This window comes from Dendrobates tinctorius, unplaced genomic scaffold (assembly GCF_039654945.1).
Source record: "Dendrobates tinctorius isolate UK_male_01 unplaced genomic scaffold, ASM3965494v1 ptg000158l, whole genome shotgun sequence".
Lineage (NCBI taxonomy): Eukaryota > Metazoa > Chordata > Amphibia > Anura > Dendrobatidae > Dendrobates > Dendrobates tinctorius.
In genome coordinates this window covers 310,016-332,576 of record NW_027361825.1, presented here as the reverse complement: position 1 = coordinate 332,576, position 22,561 = coordinate 310,016, and the positions used below count along the sequence as shown (strand labels likewise).

The 22,561-nt window shown below is 43.5% G+C and overlaps 1 protein-coding gene across 2 annotated transcripts in view; it reads right to left on the bottom strand.

The window, feature by feature from the left end:
* The window catches only part of LOC141051712 (HLA class II histocompatibility antigen, DR alpha chain-like), a 171,663-nt gene that overhangs the window by 33,326 nt on the left and 115,776 nt on the right, over window positions 1-22,561 (bottom strand). For both annotated transcript variants that reach the window (XM_073548696.1, XM_073548695.1), the window contains exons 2-3: window positions 10,819-11,064; window positions 45-332 (exon numbers count right to left, since the gene is read on the bottom strand). In XM_073548696.1, the coding sequence (XP_073404797.1) occupies window positions 45-332; window positions 10,819-11,064 (534 nt within the window). The remainder of the gene's footprint in view (window positions 1-44; window positions 333-10,818; window positions 11,065-22,561) is intronic.

The window sequence follows — 22,561 nt, the reverse complement described above, 5'->3', positions numbered from 1 at the left end:
ACTTATCAGCTCAGGTGGAAATTATTCCAATATTTTTTACTTACTCCAGAACCTGTTGGTGGGATTGATAGTGAGTCCATCATGCTGCACAGAGCAGGTGTACACATCTGTTTCTTGTGGAAGGGTAGCCAAGTACAGGAATTTGCTGAAGGACCCGTCTAGTGCAGGATAGTAGTCAGTCTCCGACACACCGGTTGTTACTGGCTCGTTATTCTTCAGCCACCGCATCTTAATAACAGGAGGGAAGAACTGAGTGGCGAGGCAGACCAGGGATATTGGCTGTCCCAGAACCAGGGGATTCTCTGTAAATATACTGATGTCTTCCTGGATCACTACAAAGAGAAAACATCATATTAATAATACCTAAATAGTCATTCAGAGGGAAAACAGAGGCTCTTTGCACTTAAGAGATATCTATAATTTGAAGATTTTCTATATATTTTAGGGGCTGCAGAGCACTTCTAATTGTTTGAGATGGAGAGCCAGGTACTGCGACCCCCACTGATCGCTCAAAACATCACATTGAAATGTGCAGATCCTGTAGAAATGAGTGCACAGAATGGTGAACGGGCTCCATAGAAACTCAGATTAAAACAAAAAGGGTGATGAACTTAATAAATTCAATACTTAATAAAGCACTATAATGAATATAATAAAATAAAATCCGAGTTGGAACACCCCTCAGAAACTATGGATGGCAGACCATCCGGTAGAGAGTGACTATACACACTGAATATGGGGGAAGAAAGACCGGCAAGGTGGCAGGTGAAAATGAATAAAATATATGCAACAAAGTGTGGTTATAATTAAAATACCCTTTATTAAAATATGGGTATACACATGAAACAATTAAAAGAAAGACATACCAGGCATGTACACGGTGTCATAATATAATATGTTGTAGCACGAGGCTTGATATATAACCATGTAAAAATATAAAAACAAGCTCAATAATAAACAGGTAATGGTTGTATATTTCTATATGGACCCCAAAGATAAAAAGGTGAAACGAAAAAAATACAAAGAAAAAATATATATGGTGAGGTATAAAATATATATGAATGTTGTGTATATAATAATATACAAATGAAGTGACACAACAATAGTCAATATAAAATAAAAATGGTGAAGACGCACATAATCTAACCAAAAGTGTGCAGAAAAAACCACACTGAATGTGTGGAAACCACAAATTAAAAATCAGGGGATGAACAACTACCTGTTGAGCTGTATAATGTGCCTGGTGACGCGCCCCGACGCGCGTTTCGGAATGAATTACCTTCGTCAGGGGGAGAGAGAGAGACGAAGGTAATTCATTCTGAAACGCGCGTCGGGGCGCGTCACCAGGCACATTATACAGCTCAACAGGTAGTTGTTCATCCCCTGATTTTTAATTTGTGGTTTCCACACATTCAGTGTGGTTTTTTCTGCACACTTTTGGTTAGATTATGTGCGTCTTCACCATTTTTATTTTATATTGACTATTGTTGTGTCACTTCATTTGTATATTATTATATACACAACATTCATATATATTTTATACCTCACCATATATATTTTTTCTTTGTATTTTTTTCGTTTCACCTTTTTATCTTTGGGGTCCATATAGAAATATACAACCATTACCTGTTTATTATTGAGCTTGTTTTTATATTTTTACATGGTTATATATCAAGCCTCGTGCTACAACATATTATATTATGACACCGTGTACATGCCTGGTATGTCTTTCTTTTAATTGTTTCATGTGTATACCCATATTTTAATAAAGGGTATTTTAATTATAACCACACTTTGTTGCATATATTTTATTCATTTTCACCTGCCACCTTGCCGGTCTTTCTTCCCCCATATTCAGTGTGTATAGTCACTCCATAGAAACTCAATAGATCCAAAGAATTCTCTACGAGAGTTAATGTCAAGGCCCACCGAAATCGCTTAGCTAAGGGGACACATGGGGGCCTAGGCCTATTCATTATAGTATGAATGAATGACTGTTATGTTTTTTGTACCCACCGTTAGCTAGGGGGCCCAGGTCCATTCATTATAGTATTAATAACTGCTATGTTTTTTTTGCACCCACCCTTTTCTTGACTCTATTGGTCTAACCCACTCCCCCTTTTTTATTCATGATGAAATTTGAATGGCGCTCACCTATACTTGAGGTCATTTACAGGTCACCAGTAACTGGCAGGAAACAAGCAGGAAGGACCCGTTGGTTTGAGGGGGAAGAAACCTTTGATTTGATTGGACCAGGACTGAAAATTGCAGGAAGACCAAAGGTTTATAAGGCCCCTCTTCTGCGCACTTCTGGTAGTTCGTGCGCAGCAAGTCTGAAAGTGCCAATGGAGAACCTCCTCAAGCAACTGACTCAGAGAGCAGGAGCGGCCGGAGAAGACTGGCTCAGAAGATGCCTGAAGATCCCAGAGCCGACAATGGAGGATGAATGCAGGTGCCTGAAAGAGCTATTTCAAAAGAAGCGCTGGTGGAAGAGGCATCACAGGAAGATCATCATGAGGACCCCAATTTCTGGCGCTTGAAAGAGGAGAAGAAGAGGAGGAATGGCTGTCCAAGAGAAAGTGGAGGAGTCATAAGTTCTATTCATCGCCGCTGCCCAGCACCAGAAGAAGGAATGGCACAGGAAGATCGTCGGAGAGGTGTCAGGTAATGACCGGTCACATGACAGACCAGGAAGCAGGCAGGAGCCAGAGGTCGTGTTGCAGAGGAGGCATCATTGCACGTGGAACCTCGAAGTTGCTCTCGACCATCTCGATGAAGACAAACCCCTGCCAAGGAGGCATTGCTCCGGTCAGCAGAGAACCCAGCAACATCAGAAGTGCTGGACTGTGAAGATGAAGACAGTCATCCACCTGTGTTAACGGTTCTAGCAATGCTGATGCATTAGCTGACTTTGCTAGGTTACTGAATGAAATTTTAGCAAAATGTAATGTGAATAATTCTGCTGCTGGTGTCTGGCTTAATCCAACCAGTTCAGACAGGGCTTCCACTAGGAATTTCGAGGCCCCATAGTGGCAAAATTTTTTTGCCCCCTTGAGACTCCACTCAGGCTTCAGCCCTGCTCCGCCTCCACCCTTTGAAACTTCCAGTCCCACCGCCCACTCTTGGAAAAACTCAACTTCTTCACCACATCCTCATCAATCAGATATTACCAGTTCCCATCAAACACCAGATCACATTCCTAACCAGCAGCTTTTGTTCTGGCGAAAAGAATTTTTAAGTCGCCACCATGACATGGGAGACTCATTTGACCGGGCTCTACTCTACTCTAACCTATTAAATATAAATATATTTTTGTGTATTTTTCTTTAAGGGAATGAGTCACATACATTTTTTTTAAATGACCATTATTACCACATACAAGGGACAAATACCATCACACCATGACCAGATCACATATTACCACCACATTGTGACTGAATACTACAATACTGATCATTAATTAAAAAAAACACAATACTAAGTGACATTATACACAGTAACTCTGTATTTACTGCCAGTGTACAGGTAATACAGTGATCACCAGTGACATTATACACAGGATCTCTGTAGATAGTCTATAGTGTACAGGTAATACAGTGATCACCAGTGACATTACACACAGGAGCACTGTATATAGTGTACAGGTAATACAGTGATCACCAGTGACATTATACACAGGATCTATGTATATATTCTACAGTGTACATGCAATACAGTGATCACCAGTGACATTATACACATGAGGTCTGTATATAGTGTCAATGTACAGGTAATACAGGGATCACCAGCGCCATTATACCCAGGACCTATGTATGTCAGTGTACAGATAATACAGTGATCACTAGTGACATTATACACAGGAGCTCTGTACATAGTATACAATGTCAGTACAGATAATACAGTGATCACTAGTGACATTATACACAGAACCTCTGTATATAGTATACAGTGTCATCAATATGAAGTTCAACAATATCAAACTATGGCACTTCGCATCAACATTGAATACTACTCCTTACTCATAATAGAGGAAGAAAACATGAAGAGATCCATAAAATAATTAATTTTATTTAAATACAGTATATATTAAAAAAGCAACAATAACAAATTAAAAAAGCAGAACACCTCAAACCAGGATCAGTAAACTATCACAGCCCTATCCACCTATAATATTTTAATAAAGATATATTTCCAATATTACAATCAATACAAAAATCTGTAATAATGTGCAGTGCAAATAAATCCTGAGATTTGATGTATAAAAAAACAATTTCTAAGCTGTCAAAACAGGGAAATAAATCCATATAAATATTTTCCAAGGTAAGTACACAATCATATAAACAGGGGATAGAAAAATACCTCAATGTGTTAATATGGTAATAACATCTTCAGCCTATGGTGAGTATATACGGTTAAATACCATCATAAGGGATATATAGGGCAATCAAAAACACTCATACAGTAAGTATAGTAATAGATATATCCCACCTACAATGAAGTTATATGGACAAGCACCCTCTAGGGAATACGTAAATACAGTGTCCCATATAATAACTTAGCTAAATGGCTGAAAGATAGGGTAGCGATTCACCTTGTGTGAGGCTGTGTGCACCGTCCTGGGACCCCGACGCGCGTTTCACCGCTCGGCTTCCTCCTGGGGACGTTGAGGTAATTTTATATATTTAAATAAAATTAATTATTTTATGGATCTCTTCATGTTTTCTTCCTCTATTATGAGTAAGGAGTAGTATTCAGTATACAGTGTCAGTGTACAGATAACACTCTGACTTACCCATGACGTCTCTTGCTGAAGTCCATCAGCTTTGCTTTTCTTTTTCATCCAGCGCAGACTGCCATCACTTCTTCCAGACAGGACTCATCTCTGCATAAAATAACAAATAGTTACCTAGAGCACCGCTTCCAGAGCACATTCCCCACTTTTTCCCTTTCTTCTACACTAAACATCTGAATACAGACGTGCACCCACCATTAATATATAATTAGTTATTATGCAACTCACCATTACAAATATAAATTATAATCCGCCACTGTGCCCCCACTAGCGATACATGGCCACGTTCCCCATTTAATATAAATTAATTAGCACCTGTACTTTCCCCCAATTCACTACCAGTCACTTCATCCTCAATGCCCCCACTATGTACCTCCCACTCTAACCCTAACCCTGATTCATTATATTTACATGCCCCTTCCGCCCCAGCTCATTGTCATGTTTCTCTCTCCCACCCTCTATTCATTATCAACTGCTCTACCCCACAATCAATACATCATTTACCCCCCACCCTCAAAATTCATCATTATTTGCTCTCCCCCAGATCAATTCATCATTTGCTCTCCCCATCCCCACATTCAATTCATTTGCGCTCCCCACCCCCACCTTCAATTCAATTGCTGTCCCCGTCCCTCACACTCAATTCATCATTTGTAGTCCCACTCACCCACTTCATCATTTGCAGTCCCCCTCCCTCCACTTTAATTTGTAGTCCCCCTTACTTCATCATTAGCAGCCCCCTATCCCTCTCATTTCATCATGTGAAGTCCCACTCACTCCCCACTTCAACATGTGCAGTCCCCCTCACACCCCACTTCATCATATGCTATCCCCTCACCCCAACTTCATCAACTGCAGTCCCCCTCACCCCCATTTCATCACGTGCAGTCCCCTCACCTCCACTTCATCATGAGCAGTCTCACCCCCCACTTCATTATGTGCAGTCCCCTTCCCCCCACTTCATCATGTGCAGTCCTTCTTAGACCTCCACTTCATCATGTGCAGTCCCCCTCACACTCACTTCATTATGTGCAGTCACCCTCACCCCCCACTTCATCATATGCAGCCCCCACTTCATTATTTGCAGTCCCCCTTTCCCCCCACTTCATCATGTGCAGTCACCCTCACCCCTCACTTCATCATGTGCAGTCTCACTCCTCCCCACTTCATCATGTGCAGTCCCCCTCACCAAAACAATTCATCATGTTCAGTCCCCCTTACCCCCACTTCATCATGTGCTATCCCCCTCATCCCCAAATTCATCAAGTGCAGTCCCCTCACACCCACTTCATCACGTGCAGTCTCACCCCCCACTTCATCATGTGCAGTCCTCCTTCTCCCCTTACCCATTTCATTTATTTTATAAAGAAAACAAAAACGTTTTTTATACTTACCTCACAGACGTTCCCCAGCAGGCGCAGCTCTGTTTCCAGTTTCCGGTACATGTCGATGCATATGTGATGACGTCATCGCGTATGCGCAGTCACCTGACCGGAAGTACAGAGAAGACGGAGGGAGCAGGAGCTGTGCGCAGCCATCAAGGCTAGATGGCCATGCACAGCCCAGAGAAAGCTCCCGTGCCCCAGTGTCGACATGTGTGCCATAGCGCACAGAACTTTAGTGCACAATGGGGCCCGGTGAGTAGAAGTACAAGAGTGGGACCCTAGATCTGCAGGCCCCACTCTGTACTTCTGCTCACCGGGCCCCATACAGTAGTAAGGGCAGTAATACCCTGATGGCGGCCTTGAGTTCAGATGTTACCTCGAAGGCAGTAAAGGTTAATAGTGGTGCAAAGCAGAGTCCATAGCTGGGCTCTGCTCCACCAGGCCTGTGGGCACACAGGCTGGGGTAGTGTTCAGTACTCAGGCTCGGTCTGCAGCCAAACACAAAACAGTTTCCATTATACAGGCTGTAACCACACCACATAATCGATGGTGAGATATGTGGCTAGCCAGACCTGCCCATCTCTCATAGCTACCCGCAACCCAGGTGCAACAAACAAACCTCTTAGTGCTTTCATGCACTAGAGAAACTACTCTGGGTTAGATCACATAGACAAGCCATCCCTGTGACACATACCTCCTATCAACTATGCGACCATTAGCCACAGTACAGTAGTTGACTCTTTATTGTTAGAAAGGAGTTCTGGTGTAGTGGAAACCTGTGTTAATGGGGTTGTTCCATGAACAAAGTTCATTTTAATCAATAGACCTTGGAATAATAATAACACTGTGTTACCAAGGTTTTGTCCCTCGGACAATTTTGAGTGTTACTGATAGATTTTTTTCATGCTGATTTCAGAAGTGACTTCAGATTTTTCATATCACGTAAGCTTTTTGAGAAATGATATGAAACATTATAATATTTTGTTATAATTCTAAAAACTCATATGAACTTTTTCTGAAACAGTATATTCTGAATTTTCCACTGAAATAACATAAATCGCTGATCTACACATATGCAGGCATTTATTATGCAAATTCTGTGCAGGCGCAGTGAATCATTTGGCTGACCGTGTACGGAGCATACCACATCTCCCGGGCAGGGGAGGAATCAAAAGACAATACTGACATTACAGCAGGGGATCACAGAGGATTCATTTTGTGAGGTAACATATTTCACTGACTGTTTTGAAACAATATATTTAACCTCACAAAACGTATCTTCTGTGATCTCACAAGGGGGGATAGCACATGGGGTAGACAGGTCAAAGAAGAGAGCACAGATGGGAGAAGTCAGCACATGGTGAAAGAGAGAGTGGATGAGTGGGTGAGCACATGGGGGGGGAGTGATTCTCAACACTGCAAAGCCTGCCCCCATCGTGACATTACCGGCCTCCCAATTTAATAGCATCAGGCCTCCATCTAGTTACTATCATATATGCAATTCGCCTGAATACTTTTCATTGTAAAAACTGAAGATTTATTTCAAAATGTCGTATCGGTGTCTCAACAGCAGTGATAATTTCTGCTACATATGCAGAGAATATATAATGAAAGCACAAAAGAAGGAAATGACACCACTTGCTAAGAAAGCATATGAACTATACTTTGAATGTTCAATTGGAGATCAGGACAAACAGTGGGCACCTCATATATGCTATGCATCATGTTCTAGAAGCCTTAGAGCATGGCTGAATGGATCACGACCTTCAATGACGTTCGCTGTCACAATGATATGGACAGAGCAGAGAGATCATGTAACAGATTGCTACTTCTGCCTTACAAATGTAACAGGATATTCAGCAAAGAACAAGTAATGAATAGCATATCCTAATCTTCCTTCAGCCATAAGACCAGTGCCACACGGTGAATGTGTTCCAAATCTGCCCAAAGTATGGACAATGGAGGATGACGAAGATGAACTAACAATGTCAGTGGAAAATGAAACTGCTGCAGACCCAGACTTAGAGCCTTCTACATCTAATCCACATCTGTTCAGTCAAGCTGATCTGAGTGACTTGTCAGAGATTTGAAATTGTCAAAGAGGCAGGCAGAATAATTGAGATCAAGGCTACAAGAAAGGAATCTCTTATTACCAGGAATAAGAGTTTCTGTTTTTCACAGTTATCAAGAAGACCTTAACTCCTTAACGACCGCCGATATGCCTTTTAACGGCGGTAGTTAAGAGTACTTAAACCACAGCGCCGTTAATTAACGGCGCTGAGGTTTAAGTGTATAGTGCCACCCAGAGTCGGATTTTCTCCGGTGTCTTGGCTGCAGGGGGTAGCGAATAAAATTGTTTTATTTATTTCCATTTTTCCATTAGGGTTAAAGTTGGGCTAAAGTAGGGTTGGGCTAAAGTTAGGATTGGGCAAGGGTTAGGGCTAGAGTTAGGGTTGGGGCTTAAGTTAGGGTTGGGCTAGGGTTAGGGTTGTGGTTATGGTTGGGATTACGGTTAGGGTTGGAATTAGTATTAAGGGTGTGTTAGGGTTAGGCTTGTGGTTACAGTTATGGGTAGGGTTGGTATTAGGGTTAGGGGTGTGTTGGGGTTAGGGTTATGGTTAGGGTTAGGGGTGTGTTGGGCCTAGGGTTGGAGTTACAATTGGGGGGGTTCCACTGTTTAGGTACATCAGGGGGTCTCCAAACGCGACATGGCGCTAACATTGATACAAGACAATATTGCATTCAAAAAGTCAAACAGTGCTCCCTCCATTCTGAGCCCTGCCATGCTATTGCATTCAAAAAGTCAAACAGTGCTCCCTCCATTCTGAGCCCTGCCATGCGCCAAACAGTGGCTTTTCCCAACATACGAGGTATTGGTGTACTCAGGAGAAAATGCACAACAAATTTTGTGGTCCATTTTCTCATGATACCCTTGTGAAAAATTGGTTTCAAAGTAAATGAAACAATTTACCATTTTTTTGTGAAAAAAGTAAAATGTTCATTTTTTCCTTCCACGTTGCTTTAGTTCTCGTGAAGCACATGAAGGGTTAATAAACTTTTTTCATGTAGTTTTGCACTCCTTGAGGGGTGCAGTTTTTAGAATGGTGTCACTTTTGGGTATTTTCTGTTATACTGACGCCCAAACTCACTTCAAATGTGAGGCGATCCCTAAAAAAATGGATTTGTAAATTTTAGAAAAAAATTGGAGTCCAGCTCAACAGGACAGGATTTTCCTTTTCTATTTTTCAAAAGAAAATATAGTGCATACAAAAGAAAAATTTACATGGTCGACATGATCCAGTCGACGCGTTTCAACTGCTCTAAGACAATGAGTAAGACTGCTTAGTGCAGTCGAAATGCATCGACTGGGTCATGTCGACCATGTAAATTTTTCTTTTGTATGCACTATATTTTCCTTTGAAAAGTAAAAAGAAAAGGAAAATCCAGTCCTGTTGAGCCGTACTCCAATTTTATCTATTATTCTTGATGTGAGGCCAGGGCGAGGCCGGTCTCTGAGCCCCAGGTGGAGGAGCATAAAGCAACTAGGTGAACTGGAATCAAGTTTTTATTTTCGTAAATTTTGTTGGAGAAATGAAAAATCGCTTGTCAACTTTAACGTCCTAACAAAAAAAAATTATGTTTACAAAATTGTGCTGATGTAAAGCTGACATGTGGGAAATGTTATTTATTAACTATTTGTGTGACACCACTTTCTGATTTAAGGTTACAAAAATTAAAAGTTTGAAAATTGCAAAATTCCCGTTTCTTTTATAAATAAACGCAAGTCATATTGAAGAAATTTTACCACTAATATGAAGTACAATATGTCATGAAAAACATTCTCAGAATCAGTGGGATACATTGAAGTGTTCTAGAGCTATAACCTCATAAACTGACAGTGATCAGAATTGTAAAAATTGGCATGGTCATTAAGTATCAAATTGGCTCTGTCACTAAGGGGTTAAATGGTAATGGGTTTCTTGAACATGGTCCACTCCCAAAACACGGAGTGAAGAGAAATATTCGCCCCACTACCAAACCTGCAAATCTCTCCAAAAATGAAAGCCCATGTTGGATTTCTTAAAATTTGACTTGGTCAACTATTTTAGCCAAATCCTCATTCTCTTTTATTCTGCCTTCTAATCACAGGTAGTGATGAGCGAGTATACTCGTTGCTCCGGTTTTCCCGAGCATGCTTGGGTGATCTCCGAGTATTTTGGCATGCTTGGAGATTTAGTTTCTGTCGATGCAGCTGCATGATTTGTGGCTGCTGGACAGGCTGAATACATGTGAGGAATGCCTGTTAGGAAATTCCCACATGTAATCAGGATGTCCAGCAGCCGTAAATCATGCAGCTGAGGCAATGAAAAATAAATCTCCGAGCACGCCAAAATACTCGGCGACCACCCGAGCATGCTCGGGAAAACCGGAGCAACGAGTATACTCGCTCATCACTAATCACAGGCAGTATTGTAATCACAATGTAGTCCAGCGGGTTCAGTATGTCTCTATGTACATCCTGGGGAACACATACTGGCCCTCATATATGATCCCCCTCACTGCCTCACAATATATATTATACACACATACATATCCAGAGTCACATGGAGAATGATTTATATGAGAATAGGGATGACTTACCGCTTTTTGCTTTTGTGAAGTTTGATCGTTGTTTCCAAATGTCAAGATTATGTTTCAAAACACCAATATTCTGCAGAGCTCCAGCTGCATCAAAACTGGCCACACTTGCAAACTCTGTCAATCTCCACCTTGTTTCTTTACGGTCTAAATCAACATTGAATATCTCGTCATCATCAAACTGAAACATGAACTCTCCTGTAGGCTCCAGAGTCTGGACAAAGACTGATTGAGTCAATATATTTCCAACTAAAAAACACAAATTAAAATTTTTATTGCAAAGGTAAATTCTTAATTGCATAATGTTTCTGTAAATAAATCATCAGCTCAAACAAAATGTTTATTTACATAGATAGAAATTATACATCATAAATAGCAACTATGCAAAGCAACAAAAAAATTGTATGGAGCACATTTATCAATACTGTTAAGGGGAAGCTTTAGGCCTGACATTATGTTATTATTTTGAGAAGAAATAACCAGTACTTATTGATAGGTCAATGCAGGGTCGGTCTGGCCTGGCGGGGTGCCAGGAAAAAACCCGGTGAGCCCTTGCAGAAGAGCAGGAGAGGGGAGAAAATTTATTAAAAAATAAAAAAGTTGCGGGCCCTTTAAAAGAGCGAGGGCGCGCGCACGCAGCTTGACAGCCGGGATGCCACAGTGAGAGCAGCGCCAGGGAGCAGGAGAACAGCCGGGGTCGCACAGCAGCGTCACAGGCAGGGATGGCGTTAGGTTCAGGCAGCCGCTTAGGGCCCCCGCTACCCCAGGGGCCCCCAGCTAGCGGCATATCACGCAGATGCTATGGGATCCCTGTGAGGCAGGGGGGCCCGCCTGCCGCCAGCGCCGACTTCCCCAGCCACCGCATTGAAATGTACCAGCGTCATATATGCCACAATATCAAACATTGCAATGTCATAAGGAAAAAAAATAGGTTACATAACAGGTTTCATATGTGTATCAGATTGTCATTGGCGTTTGGTCAGAGTGTCAGCTTCTACCATCACTGTATCATCAGCTTTTCTCATATGAAAAAAAAACAATAATGGAGGTATCTATAGTTTCTCAAATCAAACAGTCAGATTTTCATGAACACATAGGGCCCGATTCATAAATCCTTTTAAGTCAGAATTGCGACAAGAGTCACACATTTTTGACGTTTTCACTCAACTTTCGATAAAATGGATGGCGATGGAGTGTGACGGGGCCCAGAGGAGGGTTTTTCTCTATAGGCTCCCTTCGCACAAACACTGACAGAATACTGAACAAAATAATGATGTGTTTTGGGGAAACTATTTTCATATTCAGAATGTGGAAAATGTTTTGGTCAGAGATCTGATGTTGCAAACCATATCCATACAGGGTAGAGGCCATTTTAATCTTCAGAATATAGGAAATGTTTTCATCATAGCTCATCATAACTCTTGCTCGATATAAGCAAAGCCATTTTACTGTTCAGTGAGATATACAAGTAAATCAGCTGGATTGCAAAAAAATAAGCTGAATTCTCTTTTAAATTTTTTGTTAGATTTCATTGTTTTTACTTATTACAAATTTTGCAAAATGTTAAAATTACAATAAGCAAAAAAACAAATACTATGGGCAACTCTTCTCCAACTTTGCAATCCTGGATCAGACTAGTTAACACAATGATCCCACACGAAAGAGTAGTCTATCATAGCAGGGGCTGCCCCCAGAAGTTCTGCAAGGTGTGGGATTTCTGGAATTCTTCATCCCTGACAATTCCTTCAAACTGATCATTACACTTCTAAGACAATTGTCACAACAAAGCAGGCTGAGCGAGGTTGGTGAACCCACTAGACCACAGAGGACACTGTGGACGCTGAAACCTAGGAACCAGCCGGACAAGGACATTAGATGTAGCAAGGCATTATTTAGGTACTTTAAGCAGAGGAGCCCACAAGGGAGAACCCCCTGGACTGAAACACAGAATTCCCCCCAATGGAGCTCCGGCGAGTGAACCCCTTAACAGGGATTGACCTGGAACAACTAAGAAGACTCGAGTGCAACAGCTCCGAGACCAGAGGGTCAGACCCAAGAGGTACAGAGGAACAGAGGAGGGAGGAGCGAGCGGTCCAGGTAATCAGAAAAGGAGAACCGAAGGACCAGAGGGTACAGTCAGAGTACGCAGGTAAATGGTGAGTAGATAGGACTTCGGCACTAGGGAAAAACACTGGAAATTAGTTCAAGGCAAGACATGACAAGACAGGACAAGCAGTCGCTGGTCTGGGACCTGAGAGTGACAACTTAGAAGAATGCACAAAGTTGCCCAGGCACATCCCAAAGGAAGAGAGGACTTTAAATATACACAGGCCTCTCAGCAATTGGCTGAGAGGCGATTACAGGGAAAAGGGTGCACTGGCCCTTTAAATCCTTTGACAGCGGTGCACACACACCCTATATTCGCTCCCCTGCAACTTGGAAGTGAGAAGGCGACGGAGACACGTCGGGAAGATGCCGCGGCCTGAGAGAACATTGCGGGAGCGCGGACAGGGTAATTAAGCTTGAAGGGGACAGGGGAACGTCTGTGGCCAGACGGAGCCCGATCTGCCTGTACCCTGGAAACTGGTCCCGCCGGCCGGATCATTACGACAATGAAATGGTAGCCGAAGTCTACTTTTCCATACTTGATTTATTCCTTTTTTTCTCAAGGTATAAACATGACAATAGTAGTAAAGTGTCACATAGAAATGCATATTATGTGGAAAATATTTGGCAGCAGGCTGATGTTGTTAACCCCTTTCTTACATTGGATGTACTATTCCGTCCATGTGACCTGAGACTTAAGTCCCATGGACGGAATAGTACGTCACACGCAATCAGCGGCGCTCATGGGGTGAGCACGGCTGATCGCGGCCGGGTGTCAGCTGATTATCACAACTGACACTTGGCACTATGTGCCAGGGGTGGTCATGGACAGCCCCCGGCACATTAACCCCTGGCACACTGCGATTAAACAAGATCGCAGTGTACCGGGGCATAGGGACGAATTGCGCAGGGAGCCTCGCGTTGCTCCGAGGGCCTCCTCCCTGCAGATCCCCGGATCCAAGATGGCAGCGGAGGCCTTCGAGGTCCTGCAGGGAGGCGGCTTTCTCAGTGCCTGCTGATCTGACACAGTGCACTGCAAAGTGTCAGATCAGCGATCTGGATTGAGAGTCCTCAGTAGTTGATACCTTTTAATGGCTAACTGAAAAGATTGTAACACATTGCAAGCTTTCGAGACTACTCAGGTCTCTTCATCAGGCTAGATTAATACAAAATCTGAAGAGTATTAGTCTAGCCTGATGAAGAGACCTGAGTAGTCTCGAAAGCTTGCAATGTGTTACCATCTTTTCAGTTAGCCATTAAAAGGTATCAATTACTGAGAACTATCAATCCTGAATATTTTTCTATCTACTGGCTAACACGGTACAAAGATATACATCTTTCCTAGATCAGCGATCTGACACTTTATAATAATGTCCCACATTGGGACAATATAATAAAGTTAAAAAACAAAAATCATGTGTAAAAATAATTATAAAAAATTCCTAAATAAATAAATACAAAAATTCCCCAATTAATTCTTTTTTGGTAAATAAAAAAAACAATACTTGTGACGAACAGCCCACCGCTGCCACCAATGTGACGAACGGCGGACCGCTGTCGCCAAATTGCGACGGACAGCGGACCCTGTGCCTCCAATAGGTCACGATCCCACCACCGACACGGGTTTGTCAGCGGACGGAGGGACGTGACGCACTGCCAGCACACGGCTATCACAGGCACAGTGGGGGCTTATCTTAGTTATCCCACCACCGGCACCACGTGACAAAAATACAGCAAGCTAATCTTGCTCTAGAACAATTTACCGCAGGGGGGTATTTTGGATGCCCCACCACTGCTAACAACCTTCCAAGAACTGCGGGGATTTAAGTATATCCCACTTTCTCAGTTCCATTTTGGAACTCGCAGCTCTCCGGCGCCCCCCTTACCCTCAGGTCAGTCAGGGAACTGCACCTAGGATAATTAGTCGCCGGACGGGCTGCTTGTTGTGCACGGGCCACTAGACTACTGCAGTAAGGGAATTATCAATGCTGTGGCCGCAGCCCCTCATTCAACATGTAAGACCCGTCCGTACTGCCAGCTAGCCTAGCCAGCCGTGCACACCATGCTGCCACCAGCCACGCTTTACTTAATCAAAGAGTTAATTAAGAGGGTCCGTGACAAACCCCAAATTAGTAGCGATTATCTAAAAAAGGCGCATAGTTCGTTTCTTAGAGCATGGAGACAAACTGATAATTTTACGATTTATTCCCCAAAGTCGGGCAGTGATTACAAATACAAAAGTTGTAATAAATTGAGACATTAAATATGTACAATTACAAATATAAAATAACAGGGATGAAAGCAGAAAGTAACACTCACATGTGTTCAGTCGTTATCAGGCGGACCATGCGGCTCGGGGGATGGGAAGCAGCCAAACATCCCAAGACACGGGGTAGGTCTGTTCAGCATCAGAACTCCAGCTTAACTGACTGGAATTTGGTAGGGAATACCTATAGTCTAGGGTCTGTAACCTCACGAAATGGGCGGTCTGGAGAGGTCCAACCTCACTCTCTCCAAGTTAGGATTTGGCTACAAAACTTAGAATAACTATCTAAATGAGAAAAGCCCGTACCAACACGCATAGGGCATCATTGATTGTGATTTACCGAATAGAATCCGAAGACACCAAGCATGCCATACTTAGGACACTCCGTTTGGGAGCAATCCTTATCTCAGGTTCTGGCGGTGATAGAACTTTGCAAAAGCCACCGTCGGGAAGCCTGGTCCACGCAGATCACAGAAATGTAAGTTTCGTTTTTCTGTCGCGATCGGAGCCCATGCTAGCCTATTTTAATATCTCTCATAGTTTTATTTCAGACACATGTCCCAGAAAACAAAGGACTTACTTTATCTGTGCAGGGAGGGGGGAGGAGAATTCTACACTGAGGCTTCAGGTTTCACAGAGCTGCACGCAGGAAGACACTGGTGTGTGTAGTTGTGGGGGAAGAGGGGGATTGCAGCTACATGACAGGCTCGTCTCCTCAGTGTGTAGCAATGGGAGATTTCTAGAAGGTTCTAGAAATATCATACTTTTCTTTAACATACAGATCTTACAGACATTTACATTACAATACACATATCTAGTATTGCCGCGTCCGTAACGGCCCACCGTATAAAACTGACCCACTAGTTCACCCCTTTAGTGAACCCCTTAAAAAAAAAAAAGGCAAAAACAATGCTTTATTGTCATACCGCCGAACAAAAAGCGCAATAACGCGCAATCAAAAAGACGTATATAAATAAACATGGTACCGCTGAAAACGTCATCTTGTCCCGCAAAAAATGAGCTGCCATACAGCATCATCAGCAAAAAAAATATTAAAAAGTTATAGCTCGCAGAATAAAGCGATGCAAAAATAATTATTTTTTATATAAAATTGTTTTTATTGTATAAAAGCACCAAAACATAAAAAAATATAAACACGGTATCGCTGTAATCGTACTGACCCGAAAAACAAAACCGCCTTATCAATTTTACCACACACGGAACGGTGTAAACGCCACCTCCCAAAAGAAATTCATGAAATGCTGGTTTTTGTCCATTCTGCGTTCCAAAAATCGGAATAAAAAGCAATCGAAAAATGTCACGTGCCCGAAAATGGTACCAATAAAAACGTCAACTAGTCCCGGAAAAAAATAAGACCTCACATGACTCTGTGGGTCAAAATATGAAAAAATTATAGCTCTCAAAATGTGGTGATGCAAAAACTATTTTTACAATAAAAAGCGTCTTTTAGAGTGTGACAGCCGCAAAACATAAAAACCCGCCATAAATAGGAAATCAAACCCCCCTTTATCACCCCCTTAGGCTAGTTTCACACTAGCGTATTTTACATGCAGCGCACGGCGCCGCTAAGCCCCGCCCCCTGCGGTCATCTCCTACTACTATCGCACATGGCTGCATGCGATCTCCGCACCCTATCTTTAGCATAGGGTGCGTAGACCGTGCACTAGGATTTTTGTGTACGCTGCGCACTTTTGAAGGTGCGCTGAGTGCACCAAAATGCAGCACGGTCTGCGCACCCTATGCTAAAGTTAAGGTGTGCAGATCGCATGCAGCCGTGTGCGATAGTAGGAGATGATCGGAGGGGGCGAGCAGGGGGCGGGGCTTAGCGGCGCTATGCGCTGCGTGTAAGATACGCTAGTGTGAAACTAGCCTTAGTTAGGGAAAAATAATAAAATTAAAAAAAAATGTATTTATTACCGTTTTCCCATTAGGGTTAGGGCTAAGGTTAAGGCTGAGATTAGGGTTAGGGTTGTGTTGGGGTTAGGGTTGGAGTTAGAATTGGGGGGTTTCCACTGTTTAGGCATATCAGGGGCTCTCCAAACGCAACATTGCGCCTGATCTCAATTCCAGCCAATTCTGCGTTGAAAAAGTCAAACGGTGCTCCTTCCCTTCCAAGTAGTTTACCCTCACATATAGTTTCCAAAATGGTGTCATTTGTGGAGGGTTTCCACTGTTTTGGCACATCAGGGGCTTTCCAAACACGACATGGCCTCCAATCTCAATTCCAGCCAAAAAAGTCAAATGGCGCTGCTTCCCTTCCGAGCTCTGCCATGCGCCCAAATAGTCGATTACCCCCACATATGGTGCTATGATGAGTCACCGAAGGAGGAAAAAACAAAATACTAGCTAAGTCCAGAAAAACCAGAGAGGTTGGCAGCTATCGGATTGCAGACCCCTGAACCTCTCCACAACAACTAGCAGTAGCCGTGGGGGGTTCCTACGGTGCCCTAGACCCCTCGATCACAGCCGGAGAACTACATAGCCTAAAGACAGAAAGGGGAAAAACTAAACTGCCCCAGAGCAGACTCCAAAGCAATAAGCAGCCCCCAACATATAATGACGGTGAAGCAAGATGAAAACACTAACACAGATAGAAAGATAGGTGGAGCAAATGATGGGGCCCAAGCTAACTAAAATAGGACAGGATAGGAAAGCTGCTGTCTGCCATCCGCAAAAATCCTATCAAAAATGTGCCAACCGACTGATAGGAAAAACAGGCCCTGAAGTCGCTAGGCTTCAAAAGACTAAATCAGCACTCAGGTATATTCTGAAGACAGAGCAAAAGATCAACAGATCAGAGACAAAAATGGAATTCAGCTCACCCCCGGCCGGGGATGGCAGAACTCCCAAAAAAACAAGGCAAAACAAAAACAAAACAGAAGTGTACAAAGCAGAGCAGAAAAACTTAGCTTTGAGATGCAGGAATCAGACTGGTCTCCAAGAATCCAGCAGGATCACCAGCAAGGCAGAAGGGCGTCGACTGCCTTATATCCAGTCCTCAATTCCAGCCACCCAGTCATCATCTAGCTGCCAAGGTGTTTGGTAATCAGCCTCACTACCTTCCTTCACCAGAGGAGGGAGTTCATCAGACCTCAACGGTGAAGGGAAAAATGAACTCACAACATATGGGGTATCAGTGTACTCAGGACAAATTGCACAATGACTATTGGGGTCCTGTTTCCCTTGGGAAAATAAAAATTGCGGGTGAAAAGATCATTTTTTTGGAAAAAATATGATTTTTTAATTTTACGGCTGTACGTTATAAACTTATGTGAAGCCCATGGAGGTTCAAAGTTCTCACCACACATCTAGATAAGTTACTTGGGGGGTCTAGTTTCCAAGATGGTGTCATTTGTGGGGGGTTTTCCACTGTTTAGGCTCATCAGGAGCTCTCCAAACGCAACATGGCGTCCAATCTCAATTCCAGCCCAAAAAGTCAAATTGTGCTGCTTCACTTCCGAGCTCTGCTATGCGCCCAAACAGTGGTTTACCCCCACATATGGGGTATCAGCGTACTCAGGACAAATTGCACAATAACTTTTGGGATCCTGTTTCCCTTGGGAAAATAAAAATTGGGGGTTTAAAGATCATTTTTGTGGAAAAAATATGATTTTTTAATTTTACGGCTGTACGTTATAAACTACTGTGAAGCCCTTGGGGGTTCAAAGTTCTCACCACACATCTAGATAAGTTCCTTTGGGGGTCTAGTTTCCAAAATGGGGTCACTTTTGGGGGGTTTCCACTGTTTAGGCACTTCGGGGATCTACAAACGCGACATGGTGTCCAATCTCAATCCAAGCCAATTTTGCGTTGAAAGTCAAATGGCGCTCCTTACCTTCCGAGCTCTGCCATGCGCCGAAACAGTGGTTCCCCCCACATATCAGGTATCAGCGTACTCAGAACAAATTGCACAATAACTTTTGCGGTCCAATTTCTCCTAGTACCCTTGGTAAAATTAAAAAAAAATTGGACCTGAAGTAATTTTTTTGTGAAAAAAGTTACCGCATATACTCGAGTATAAGCAGACTGTCACGTGCCCCGTCCTGTGTGACACGGCCCGCAGGCCGGTAACTAATACAACAAGACTCGGCACGTGATACTGTCCTGTGTGACACAGCCCACAGGCCGGTAACTAAAACAACAAGACACAGGGGAAAGGGAAACAGTTACAACGGTGGGCTCTGCGATAGGGGATGGGGACTTGGAGACCTCCTGCACGCCCCTGAGTCAGTGTCCCTCACACTCCTAACGTTCCCTGTGCCAGTTTCTCACTGGACGCCGATCAGGATACCTGTCACCCTAGCACACCCTACTCCTATCCGTTGCTAGGGAGCTGGGTGGTGCAGGCACTGGCCCCACCGCTGTACTAATATACACCAGGGAAAAATACAAACAGAGGAAACACCAAAACACTTATCTTGCTCTGCTGCAGCACCAGGCAGCAGAGTGTGTCACCGGATTAACTTTTCGCAGTGGCTCGACACCTCAGAGCCAGCTGCCACCTTCACCATCTCACTCTGCTGCGGACACCGGGCAGACAAAGTTCACACCAGATCCAGCAGTGGCTCCAACCTTCCAGCCAGCTGCTCCCTTCACCATGGTTGGAATCCCAAAAAGACGCTATCACCAACACCTGCACATAGACCATGTGACCCTATATAGGAAAAGGGAATGGTCAAATGATCAGGGGTAAAAAGCTGCAATAATCCCAGTGACCACTGGGGGCAAAAGGCAAAGCAAAGAATACATCAAGTGCAATGACACTTGTGGCCACCGGGGCAAAACCAAACTTGAGCAAACAGCTCAAAGAAAAAAAAGGTTACTTATGCATTTATCTGTCATGATCCAACCTGGATCATGACACCGACCCAAGGATAAGCCAAGACCTCTAATTTTACCACAAAAAACTGGGAAAACTTATTGACTTGAGTATAAGCCAAGGGTGGTGCTGCACAAGGGTTAATGGTGGTCCAAAAAGATGCTCCATAGATAAATACCCCCCATAAAATGATGCACAAGGGTTAATGCTGGCCCAAGAAGATGCTCCATAAATACCCCATATGCTGCTGCACAAGGGTTAATGCTGGGTCAAGAAGATGCTCCATAAATACCCCCATATATTGCTGCTGCCGCTGCTGCAACTAAAAATAAAAATGACATACTCACCTCTACGTTGCTGGGGGCCAGGTGCCGGTGTCGCCGCTGGCTCAGGCCCCCGGCACTGGCGATATTTACCAGTCCCCGATCCATCGCTGAGAGTCACTGTATCTCCCGGGTCTCTGCAGTGATGTTCAGCAGAGGGCGCGCACTGACTACGTCATCGCGCCCTCTGACCTGAATGTCACAGCCAGAGGACCCGGAGACACAGAGGTGCATGGCGGAGGAACGGGGACAGGTGAATATTACTCAGCCCACCGTCATACACACCTATCCTGGCGCACGGTCTTCTCTGCAGCCCCTACTTGTTCCATGGTGTCGGCGCTGCAGCTCTTCCAGGTTCCAGCGGTCACGTGGTACCGCTCACTAGACTCATGAATTTGTGCATATTCTTGAGTCTAATGAGCTGTACCACGTGACCGTTGAACGCAGGAAGAGCAGGGGCGCCGATACCATGGAGCATGCAGGGGGGCTCCCCCTCCCACCCCCGTATATGACTCGAGTATAAGCCGAGAGGGGGACTTTCAGCCCAAAAAAATGGGCTGAAAATCTCTTAATAAACTTCTTGAATGTTGTTTTGAGCACCTTGAGGGGTGGAGTTTTTAGAATGGTGTCACTTTTGGGTATTTTCTAACATGTAGACCCCTCAAAGTAACTTCAAATGTGATGTGGTCCCTAAAAAAAATGGTGTTGTACAAATGAGAAATCACTGGTCAACTTTTAACCCTTTTAAATTCCTAAAAAAAATTTGGCTCCAAAATTGTGCAGATGTAAACACGTGGGAAATGTTACTTATTAAGTATTTTGTGTACCATACTGTATCTCTGTGATTTAATGGGAATCTGTTACCCTTTTTTTTTGCCTTTCAGCTGCCGGCATTGACATCAGGGGCTTATCTACAGCATTCTGTAATGCTGTTGATAAGCCTCCGATGTAACCTGAAAGAGAAGAAAAACACGTTAGATTATACTCACCGGGGGGGAGGTCCGGTCCGATAGGTGTTACGGTTTGGTCCGGCGCCTCCCTTCTTCATGCGATGACGTCCTCTTCTTCCCGTCCTATAATGGCTCCCGCACTGCTCTGCCCTGTTGAGGGCAGAGTCCTGCAATGCGCAGGCGGCTGGAGAGGTCTGACGCCTGCGCACTGCAGTATTCTGCTCTGCCCTCAACAGGGCAGAGCAGTGCGCTTGTGCCGGAGCCACTACAGGACGGGAAGAAGAGGACGTCATCGCATGAAGAAGGGAGGCGCCGGACCGCACCGCAACACCCATCAGACCGGACCGCCCCCTCCGGTAAGTATAATATAACGTGTTTTTCTTCTCTTTCAGGTTACATCGGAGGCTTAGCTACAGCATTACAGAATGCTGTAGATAAGCCCCTGATGTCAATGCCGGCAGCTGAAAGGCAAAAAAAGGGTGACAGATTCCCTTTAAGGGCATGAAAATTCTAAGTTGGAAAATTGCAAAATTTTCGCCAAATTTCTGTTTTTTTCATAAATAAACGCAAGTTATATGAATGAAAATTTACCACTAACATGAAGTACAATATGTCAAGAGAAAACAATGTTAGAATCACCAGGATCCATGGAAGCGTTTCAGAGTTATTACCTCATAAAGGGACAGTGGTCAGAATTGTAAAAATTGGCCTGGTCATTAACATGCAAACCACCCTTGGGGGTAAAGGGGTTAATGAACATGGTAAAAAAAAAACAACTTGTGGAATCGCACTTTTTTTTCAAATTCATCGCACTTTGATTTTTTTTCCCCTTTTTCCAGTACACTATATGACAAAACCAATGATGTAATTCAAAAGTACAACTTGTCCCGCAAAAAACAAGCCCTCACATGGCCATATTGATGGAAAAATACAAAAAGTTATGGCTCTGGGAAAAATAGAAGCAAAAAATAGAAACTTAAAAACAAAGTGGTGAAGGGGTTAATAGGCTAGGGTGGGGCCATAAATATTGCCTGCTCCCAGACTAATAACATCAGATCTCAGCTGCCCCAGAAATGGAGCATCCATTAGATGAGCCATTTCTGGCGCTTAGCTTCAACTCTTCCCAGTTAACCTGGTGCGGTGGCAATGGGGTAATAGTATTGGGGTTGATGTCAGCTTTGTAATGTCAGCTGACTTCAAGACCAGAGGTTAGTAATGTAATAAAGACACAGAGTAAAGTCCTTTAATTGAAAGAAACACA